The sequence below is a fragment of the Cebus imitator genome, unplaced genomic scaffold, assembly GCF_001604975.1.
Source record: "Cebus imitator isolate Cc_AM_T3 unplaced genomic scaffold, Cebus_imitator-1.0 Scaffold202, whole genome shotgun sequence".
Classification (NCBI taxonomy): Eukaryota; Metazoa; Chordata; class Mammalia; order Primates; family Cebidae; genus Cebus; species Cebus imitator.
In genome coordinates, this window is record NW_016107517.1 from 3,003,327 (window position 1) to 3,014,157 (window position 10,831).

Genomic DNA, 10,831 nt, shown 5'->3' on the forward strand with positions numbered 1-10,831 from the left:
AGGAGGCTGAGGCAGGAGAATTGCCTGAACCCAGGAGGCGGAGGTTGCGGTGAGCCGAGATCGCGCCATTGCACTCCAGCCTGGGTAACAAGAGCGAAACTCTGTCTCAAAAAAAAAAAAATAATAATAACAGTTGTACCTATTTACCTAACACCTACTATACAGCCCTTATGTATGTTATTTTGAAGCCATACTATCCTGTAGAATATTTGTTCTTGTCATTCTCATTTGATTGATGAGGAAACTGAGGCTCAGAGAAGCTGAGTGACTTGCACAAAGTCACACAGCAAGGAAATAGTAGAACAGAGATTGGAGCCCCAGCCTGCCTGATCTCAAGTCCATTCTTCACCCACAACCCTAGACAGGAGGTTGGTTTATGCCCTGAAGAGTGCAGGACCCAGGTTAGAGAGGTCAGACGTGGACCTCAGTGCCATGAAGCAAAGTTGGACTGATGGAGGAATGACTGCAGTGCCTCCATGGAGGAGCAGGGAGTGGGCTGGTTAAAAAAAAAACAGCAGTTGTTTTAGGACTAACTTCTCTGCACATGTTTGATATTTAGCCACTAGCCATTGTCTTCTTTTTACAACAAGTTTCCCTCTTGCACAGATGAGTTGTGCTCAGTAGGATATTGAAGCAGGTGCAATCATTCAACCTGAAGCAGGTTAATAGTGGTCTCGGCCATGGCAGTGAGTCACAGCCTAAAATTCTTCATGCCTTAGAGTTCGCAGAATAATACAAACCTTCCAGGACCCTTTCCTTCCTGAGCAAACTCTCATTCCGAGTTTTCCAATTGCATAGATCTTGCACACACTGTTACTGAGCAATGCTTGGACAAGACACCTCCACAGACAAAAAAAGAAAAAAAGCAGGAGCCAGGGAAATGCATCTCTCAGGTTTATCAGTTCTCTATCTGTACTTGGTCTTTGTTTTCTCACCTTGAGATAGTAAGTCACATATCCAGCTGCATTCAGTGCTCTCTGTGAGGTAGATTCAGACGTGTGTCTGTAAATGAGAAACTTACCTCCTCCATGAGTGTCCATGTAAAAAAAGCAGACGTGATCAACGAAGCATGCAATAGTAAAACACTGACCCCAACTTGGGGTTGCTGATGAGAGCTGGGCCTCTTTAGCTGGCGGCAGCTAAGGCGCTTTCAGGAAGCATGTGTTTTCAGAGAGTTTGCAGATATAAGACCCAGTTAGATCTGAAGAGGCGATGGCTTTCCCAGGCTGTGCCCAGGAGAATGGCTCTCCCTGCTGCTGTACCTGGTGGCAGGGCCCTCCAAGGGCCACCAGTGTCAGGCGCCTGAGTGTTCTCCGGAGTATTCTCTAGAGCCATAGCAGGGCCAGCATTCATGCTGGGCTGTAGTGTCCAGCTCCAAGTGAGCAACTCTTTGCACTCACCATCTGGGGCGAGAGGTCAGAGTGTGTAGCATGACAGCTTGTTAAAGGAAAAAAAAAACCTTTCAGTGACACTTGTTAAAGCACCATAAGGAAGGCTTTATCCCTAAGGAAGGCTTTATTCAGTACCATCTCCATAGGGTTTTTGCAGTGGGGGAGGGAGATTGGGCTAAACTCTGAGAACAGCAGGGATGGGGGTGTGTGGGTGCGGAATTTATAGCCTAGGAGCCGGGTGGGGGTCAGTGGATGGGAACTTACTAAGAAGAAATGTCAGGGGTAAGGCGGATTCTGGCTAAACCCACCTAACAGGGTTCTTGTAGAAGTTTGGCCAGCCGGGGTGACCAGACATCACCTGGGAGCTGGTAGAGGACAAGGAAACTGATCAGATATGGAGATGGAGCATTCTTGCTAAAGTGACTCAGCAGGGTTCTGGCTAAAACTGGGTTTTACGAGGAAGTGTGCGAAGGAGAAGGTTCAGGAGCCAGACAAAAGTTCAGCCAAGTGGAGAATGTTTGTCAAATTGTATACACATGCTTCTTAGGCAGCAAAGTAACCAGGAATAAGCTTTTACCTCTTCAGCCAGTTAGAAGGCGTGAAGATAGATGCTGACAGTCTCCCTGAGCCCAGTGTTTAAATGCATCTTTCATCTCAGTGAAATAGGTGTTATCATCAAGCCCATTTTACAGGGGGCATAGCTGAGGCACTTGAAGGGGTTGAGGAATTTTCTCAAGGTCACCTCACTAATCACTGTGAGAACAGGAGTTTACACTTCCACAGATCTCCTTCCAAGTCTGTCCTTCTCAGCATTCTCTCTCTTCCAGAGCGTATTCTACCATCTGCTTTAATTCCAAAATTGGTCGCTTGGGATTAATTACTAAAAATACCTTCAAGTCTGATAAGGGCAATTCTGGTACATACATTTCTGCGTTCAAATTCTACATCTTCCACTTATTAGCTAGAACCTTGGACAAATTGCTTAACTTATGGAGATACTCATGTCTAATTCTATAGGGCCATTATGAGGTTTAAATGAGTTAATTGTTGTAAAATGCTTAGACTGTTTCCTAGCATATAGTAAGTGCCCAATTACCACTAGCCATCATGATTATTTCTCCACCGCAGCCTCCTAAGCTGAGCACTTTCCCTTAACAGTCCTGGCCCAATTCTTTAGCTCCTCTGAAGTTCCTTGCAATGACGTTTCACCTATATTTAATGGGTGGAAACAATAGAGACGATATTAAATACTTAATTGAACTACTTAATTAAGCAATACAAGCGGATGAATGTCAGGTAATCCAAGGTAATACACATTAGAGATTAATTAAACCTGCTTCTGTTCCTTCATGCCTGCCGAATTAGCTCTAATGACTTAAACAATCACACCAAAAAGCTACGCTCATCTGATTTTCATTGCATCCATTATTCAGCCCTTGCACTCATCATCAACAAAAAGCACACCCTGTGTGTCCCATCTGCATTCATCTGCCATGAGTTAACACCCCATTTGGCTGCACAGCTGCGCAGCCTCATTCCCTGAACAATTTAGCGCTGGCCTGCACCTACAGTAACAACTGAAGTCAGCATTTTGGATTGCCATATCCATCTGTTCCTCTTCTACATTCTAGTGGCGTTCAAAACAGTCAGATGCCAATACATGCTTAAGAACAAACTGAAAAACTATAATGATATTAAATAATGAATTTGGGTCGTACTCCAGGATTACAGAAGAGAAAAAGAAAAAGATTTTTTAAGTGTCTCTTCACCTCTAGGGTAAAGGTGAAAACAATTTTTTGAAAAAGAAGAAAAACATATTTTCATTGGATGGTGATGGTGTTTGTCGAATTTGGAGAAAGAGGGACACATACTTTCATGATCCTTGCATTTGAAGTAATCGTGTACACATCTCTATCAAAGTATACTAGCTTACAGGAGGTTTATGGATGAAATCAGACCAAGCAAATACATTTCTGTTGGTTTTAAAGGAGTCATGGCCAAAGATTTGCAAGTCTTCCAAGTTTCTCGGAGCTAAGGGAGGGATGGTATATTTACCATTCTCTGATAGAAAGATGTGCTGGGTCAGCTGAAGTGGCCGAGGAGAGCTTCAGCTAGCTTAGAACCTCCACACCTCTTGAATCTCTTCCTTGCCAATTGAGTAACGAATACCAGATTGCTGTTTTTATAGGTTCCTCCCCACCCCCATTTAATTGTTTATTTGACGATGGGGGAAGGAGAGGCTGTGTGGGAATTTGACCCAACTATGTCAGCTCCAGAGACTTGTTGAGAATGTGGGGATTAGTACCTGTCTGGAAACTCCCAGATTGATGGGTGCTACAGCCACATGGAGACCGTGGGTGCCTTTCATAGGCTCCCTCCTGACTTTCACGACCCATCTGCTTTCTCCAGTGTCTGTCTATTCTCCAGTGTCTGTTAAGGAAGAGTGTTGGTTTGCTCTCACGAGGATATTTCTCACAAATTGCAGAGCCCTCTTCCTTTCCCTAAAGAGAGCCCATCAGCTCCCTGCCCCTGCACCATCCCTGCCTTGCAAAGCCTCCCACTGAGTCCTCCCCGGACCCTAAGTGTTTTCCTGAGAAATCAGGAGTTCTCTTAGTAAGAATAAATGCATGGGCCAGGCACAGTGGCTCACGCCTGTAATCCCAGCACTTTGGGAGGCTGAGGCAGGTGGATCACCTGACATCAGGAGTTCGAAATCAGCCTGGCCAACATGGTGAAACCCTGTCTCTACTAAAAATACAAAACTAGGCATGGTGGCACATGCCTATAATCCCAGCTACTTGGGAGGCTGAGGCAGGAGAATCGCTTGAACCTGGGAGGCTCAGGTTCCAGTGAGCTGAGATGGTGCCATGGCACTCCAGCCAGGGCAACAAGAGTGAAACTCCATCTCAAAAAAAAAAACAGAAAGAAAGAAAAAGAATAAATGCATGAACTTCCCCTTTACATCCCAGGGTAGGAGCACAGGCTTGGTAGAAGAGTTCAAATGGTAGTTCCTGCAACAAGGAATGGTGTAACTGTCTCTTTTTGTCTTTTCCCTTTAAACATTTCCCTCTTGCAGCTCATCCAGGTGCTGTTGGAAGACGAAGCCACTGACAGCGCAGTTAAGCTCAGCCTTCCTATGGGACAAGAAGCCCTCGTAACCCTAAAGGATGGACAACGATTTGTGATTCAGATATCAGATGTACCCCAAAGCTCTGAAGACATTTATTTCAGAGAAAGCAATGCTAATGTGTGAGATTATTTATTTGAATAGAGAATAAGAAAATGGATAGACTTACATTCTTTTTTTTAAATAAATGTTGGCTATTTATTATTATCTTAATCAGCTGCAACCATCCAGCATTTTCTATCGCATTTTAGGTTTTGGGGTAGATGTGAAGAACGTGCAAGATTGTTGCATAGGTACACATGACTTGCGTTCTTAAAAATATTAAACACTAAAGTTTTTCTATTGACTAAAGAAGATGTTACGTATATAATAGATGTAGCATTGTCTATTTTATGTTTATATGTATTTCAAGGAGGTGGTTTTGATAAATGTATAACTGATTTGGACAATAATTTTTGTCCCTGTTGCTTTTCTTTTGATGATTTCCAAGTATTTCTATTTTGAGACATTACAGAAAAGAAATTTGAGAATGCCTGTTGGGAGTAAAGAAATGGCTAAGGCTCCAAAGAAAGAAAAAGTTCAAAGTATACCAACTGGTGCAATCAGTAAAATGCCAGTGGTAATATTTTTCTTCCCCTTGGTGGAGCGCCTCGATCGAAATAGAATTTGTAGATAGATCCTTCTCAGGCAATGAGGAACAGAAAAAAAAATCAATGTAATATCACTGTTAAATTCACTCACTGGTCCATTAAACACCTTTGGTTCACTATCCTGATTTTCTTAAGTGAGATAGAATTTTGAATGCAACAATGTCTGTAGCAAAGGCTAATGTCCTGCTCTGAATCACTCTTTAGTTCTCTTTTTGTAGCAAAATCCTAAAAACTGCTGAAACTAGAAATAGAGCATTGTTACACAAAATCCATTTTTATGTAACTGATTATAGTATTTCAAAGAAATTTTAAAATTCGTGCTAAACATGATTTCCAGTGTATATGGAAAAAATAGAGAACATTTTATTGATCTCATATTATACATGAAATGAACTAAATTTCACGTATATTTCATATGGAATGAATTAAATTTACTTATGAAATGAATTACATTTCCCTAAATACTTGGAATTTTTTTTAAAAAACCTAGGAACTACACGTCTGTGGATTCATTAAGAATTATTCATCTTTATGGTTAAAAAAATAATCATTTTTAAGAGCCCTTTGCAACTACATTTCATATATTATTTCAAGCTATCTGGGAGGAGTTGTTCTTTGTCAAAGAATGAGTCAGAGAGACATTTATTCTTTTGCTCACTGCTCAGTGACTTTACATGTCAAGTGTTTGCTAATAAGTAAGTAGAAAGTTGGTGAACTGAGTCACAGAACAGAGGCAACAGGAGGATCTGTAAGTCTGGGAATGGTGAATTTTGTTTGCATATTTTGGGATAAACTGATTAGCTAAGAGCTAGCAGAAGTCATTCGGGGCATTCTGTCCTTGAATGCCCAAGCTTACCAAAGAAAACAATTTTCACTGTTTCTCTGTAGTGTTAACATTAGGATAGGGGATGAGGATGGGTAGCAACAGAGAAGAGGAGGGACTTCTGGGACTGTTGTGATTTGTATTATGGTTTCTTTCTTATTTGATCCTGAAGCCTGTCTAGGAGAGCCCTGATAGGGTGGATGGGGGAGAGAGTAAGGTTTGGGTGTGTTGGTGAAACTAAAATGCAAGAAGCAGAAGTTTATTGCTCACAGACCCAGAGAGGTTAGGAGCACCATGGCACTGGGAGGCCCAGGAGGAGTCAGAGGCAGCAGGGAGCTCAACCAGCCCATGGCTGAGCCTGCTGGACCTGCCTTTATTAAGGCTCAGGGCGCTATTCCTTAGGCTTTCCCCCAGGACTTAAGGATCCGGGTCATTTAAAGAATACATGCATAAAAGAGGGAACTCATTTACACGACTCCAGTGTTGACCATTAGACTTTTCCACAGCCAGCAGCTGTGGCCTGAGCTGGGTTTGGTGTCAGTGAGAAGAAGAACAAGCAGGCTCTATTGCAAACACCACACAGAGAGGAGAAGCCTCCCTGAGGCCAAGGATGACAGTATTCAGCTGGATTTCAAATGGCTTATGTCAGGCCTAAAAATGGGTGTCAAGCCTGCAACTCCATGAAGCCTATGCCAGGAACCCTCATGGTGCTCCCATTCTTAGTCTGGGGGCTAGCCATACAGTATAGTGAGTTCGCCTTGCAAAAATGTGTCTCTAAGCTTGTAATTTGACTCGATTACATTTCTGCATATGTTATATATGAAAGTGTATCTTAAAAAACATAAGGTGGCTGGGCACGGTGGCTCACACCTATAATCCCAACACTTTGGGAGGTCAAGGTGAGAGAATCGCTTGAGCATAGGAGTTCAAGACCAGCCTGGGCAACATAATGAGATCCCCATCTCTACAAAAGAAAAAAATTAGCTGGATGTGGTGGCACGTGGCTGCAGTAACAGCTACTCAGGAGGCTGAGGCAGGAGGATTGCTTGAGCCTAGGAGTTCAAGACTGCAGTGAACTACGATCACGCCACTGCACTCCAGCTTGGATGACAGAGACCCTGCCTTAAAAATAACTAAATAAATGGCATTGCCCACTTTATGGGACTAGATGGAAGAAAGACTAAAAAGCACACGAGACGATTTCAAGAGAAAGCGAGCTGGGCTTGAAAAGCCATCAGGTGCAGTGGCTCATGCCTGTAATCCTGGCACTTGGGAGGCCAAGGTGGCTGGATTGCTGGAGCTCAGGAGTTTGAGACCAGCCTGGGCAATGTGGTGAAACCCTTGTCTTGATGACAAATATACAAATTTAGCTGGGCATAGTGGTGAGCGCCTGTAGTCCCAGCTACTTAGGAGGGTGAGGCAGGAGGATAGCTTGAGTCCAGGAGGTTGAGGCTACAGCGAGATGTGATTGTACCTCTACACTCCAGCCTGGGCCACAGAGCGAGGCACTGTCTGAAAAAAAAAAAAAGAAAAAGAAAGAGAGAAGGGAGGAAGGAAGGAGGGAAGAGAGGAAGGAAGGGAGGGAAGGGAAGAAGGAAGGAAGGAAGGAAGGAAGGAAGGAAGGAAGGAAGGAAGGAAGGAAGGACAGGAAGGAGGGAGGGAGGGAGGGAAGAAGAGAGGAAAGAAAGGAAAGAAGGAGGGAGGGAGGGAAGGAAGGACAGAGGGAGAGAAGGAGGGAAGGGAGGGAGGGAGGGAGGGAGGAGGGAAGGAAGGAAGGAAGGTCGGTTCAACAGGGCCAACAAGCACTGATGTCAGAACAGAGCTGCACTTGCCTCATGGGCAAGTCTTTGTTTTTGACTCCCAATCCCCCACCTTGATGAGCTGGGATAGGAGGTCCAGTAAGGAGGAAAACTAAAAGAGGATCCAACCACATCTGCCTCACCCACCTCAGCCCTCATGTCCTAGAGCAGATAGCAGGAGAGAGGAGATGTCAAAATGTTTGACATTTTGATTATCACACTGACATGTTAATTGCCAAAGAGAGATGGTTCCTATGATTGAATGTAACTGGTGGTCTATTACTTGAAAGTGAACGTGAATATGAACAGGAAATCCCCCTATCCTCTATCCCAAACTTAGATTTTTCTTCAGGAGCCAGAATGAATCCACAAAGGAGGTTGCAAAGATTGCTTTCTGCTTGTACCGTGGATCAGCTCGCTGTTAACAGCATAACAAACGAATCCTTCATGGCTTAAAACAACCACCATCTGTGTATTATTCCTCGCCAGTCCACAGTTCGCTTGGGTGGCTGGTTCTGCCGTTCTGGGCTGAACTCAACAAATCTCAGCTGGGCTCACTCAGCCCTTCAAGGCTTCTGACAGGTGTGTAGGGGGCTGGCTAGTCTAGGATGGCCTCAGCTGTCCTCCAAGTGGTTCCCACATCCCTTCAACAGGCCAGTTCATGCATGTTCTTATGGCAGGAGGGAGTCCAAGAGAGCAGATGCGGAAACACACAAGCATGTTTTCACACCTCCTTTTGCATCAAGTGTGGTCTTGTCCCACTGACCAAAGCAAGTCATGTTGCCAAACCCAGGGTTAGCAAGGTAAGGTTCTCCTAATGGGTATGGGTGCAGGGAGGGGTCAAAGAACTGGAGTCGTCAATCACGTCACTCTACCACCTACCTTATCCAGTTCAACTCACTCAAAATAACATCTAAATCATCCCAACAGCTCCATTCACAAGTGGAAATGACCTGCTCAGGGCCCTCAAGCAGCAGTGAGATCCTGGTCATCTGAAGATTCCACAATCAATCACCCCCATCAGTTGTGACATTATTACAGCACTGCCCTCCATGCAACTTAACTTGATAGGAAACAAATGCATAGAGTCAATATTATTTACTGAATCAGTAATTTGAAACAGGAATAGTAATGAGAACCTGTACAGACAGATATCCCCCTAGGGCTGGTTATTGGTAACCTGGTTACCAATATGGTGAGTACAGAAAGAGGCACATCACATTTCTTTTCACGGTAATAATAACTGCACCAACATGTATCTTGGAACATAAATGTTCACTCATGATGATGATAAGTTGGAAGCCCACTAACATGCTGGCAGCAGACAGATTTTTCAGAAACACATATCTGATAAAAAATGTACAGTAATATATTCAAAATTGTATTTGTCATGTATTTTTTCTTTTACCAGGTGCTCTTTAACACTTGGAATTGTAGGGGTAGAAAGCTGTGATACCTTTCCTCACCCATCATAAAGGTCATGGCCAACACTCCTGTATCAGAAGAAAAATAAGAAAAACATAATAAATGTATTTAATATTTGATCAAATGTATTAGGCCATTCTCGCACTGCTACAAAGAAATACCTAAGACTGGGTAATTTATAAAGAAAAGAGGTTTAACTGGCTCATGGTTCCACAGGCTGTACAGGAAGCATGGTGGCATCTGCTTAGCTTCTGGGGAGGCCTCGGGAAACGTACAATCATGGCAGAAGGTGAAGGGGAACAGACACGTCTAACACAGCCAGAGCAGGAGGAAGTGGACAGGATAGATGCTATACACGTTTTTTTTTTAATTACATTTTAGGTTTGGGGGTACATGTGAAGAACATGCAAGATTGTTGCATAGGTACACACATGGCAGTGTGATTTGCTGCCTTCCTCCCCATCACCTATATCTAGCATTTTTCCCCATGTGATCTCTCCCCAACTTCCCACCCCCCACTGTCCCTTCCCTATTTCCCCCCGACAGACCCCAGTGTGCGATGCTTCCTTCCCTCTGTCCATGTGTTCTCATTGTTCAACACCTCCCTATGAGTGAGAACATGCGGTGTTTGATTTTCTGTTCTTGTGTCAGTTTGCTGAGAATAATGGTGCTATACACTTTTACACGACGAGATCTCACTAGAACTCACTCACCATCAGGAGAGTAGCACCAAGGGGGATATCCACCTCCGTGATTCAATCACCTCCCAGCAGGCCCCACCTCCAACTTTGGGGATTACAATTCGACATGAGATTTGGGCAGGGACACAGATCCAAAGCATATCATTAAAGTTTTATGTAATGTGGAAGCCTAAATAAATACTCAACCACTCAGGGAAAACTGTCCATTTTCATGCTTAGGTGCAGTGAAGAATGAACAACAATGAAGAAAGTGATTGAACAAAAAGTGAAGGCTCTACTGGTAATAGGCTGAGTGGGAAAGCCCAGCAAGACCTGTCTATTCAGATTCTCCTTCTTCCCTCTGTGTGTCATTCCCTGCCCCAAGTGTAGGTCAGGACCCTTTCTGGAATGAGGTCTCATGACCTACTCACAGACAAGGTGGGTCCGAGAATCTCTTTATGGCCAGCTCCTATACAGAAAGGCAGAAGGGTTTAGAGTCATATTTCTAGGCTTTATGACTGGCTTTGAAGGAGAGGGGTTCTAATTTCTATGATCCATCTTTGGGAAGAGAAATTCTAGTTCCTATGGCCTGCCTTGTGGGAGAAAAGGGAGCAGGAGAAAGAAGGGTAGGAAAACGCCAGAAAGAGATTTTGCTTCTGAGGCTCTTCCACCGTCCTTTACTTCAAAGTACTAGCATGTCCAAGCGTTATACTCTAGGCATCATTTTCTGAGCCCCAACAGTATCAACCATGAATAAAACAGACAAATCTCTGCTCTTATTAAGCTTATGTTCCTGGTACAGGAAGACTGATACTGAACTAATCAGCAAATAAAAGCAAAATACCTTAAGTAGATAGAAGTGTTATAGTGAAAATTCACTATGGGGATGGGATTGCTGCTGCTGGTGCTTTTTTTTTTTTTTTTTTTTTTTTTTTT

At 43.6% G+C, this 10,831-nt stretch overlaps 1 protein-coding gene across 2 annotated transcripts in view; it reads left to right on the top strand.

Annotated features, from left to right (window-relative positions):
* The window catches only part of RFX8 (regulatory factor X8), a 65,580-nt gene extending 60,936 nt beyond the window's left edge, over positions 1-4,644 (top strand). For both annotated transcript variants that reach the window (XM_017547911.2, XM_037745505.1), the window contains one exon: positions 4,468-4,644. In XM_017547911.2, the coding sequence (XP_017403400.2) occupies positions 4,468-4,644 (177 nt within the window). The remainder of the gene's footprint in view (positions 1-4,467) is intronic.
* Positions 4,645-10,831: the final 6,187 nt, after the last annotated feature.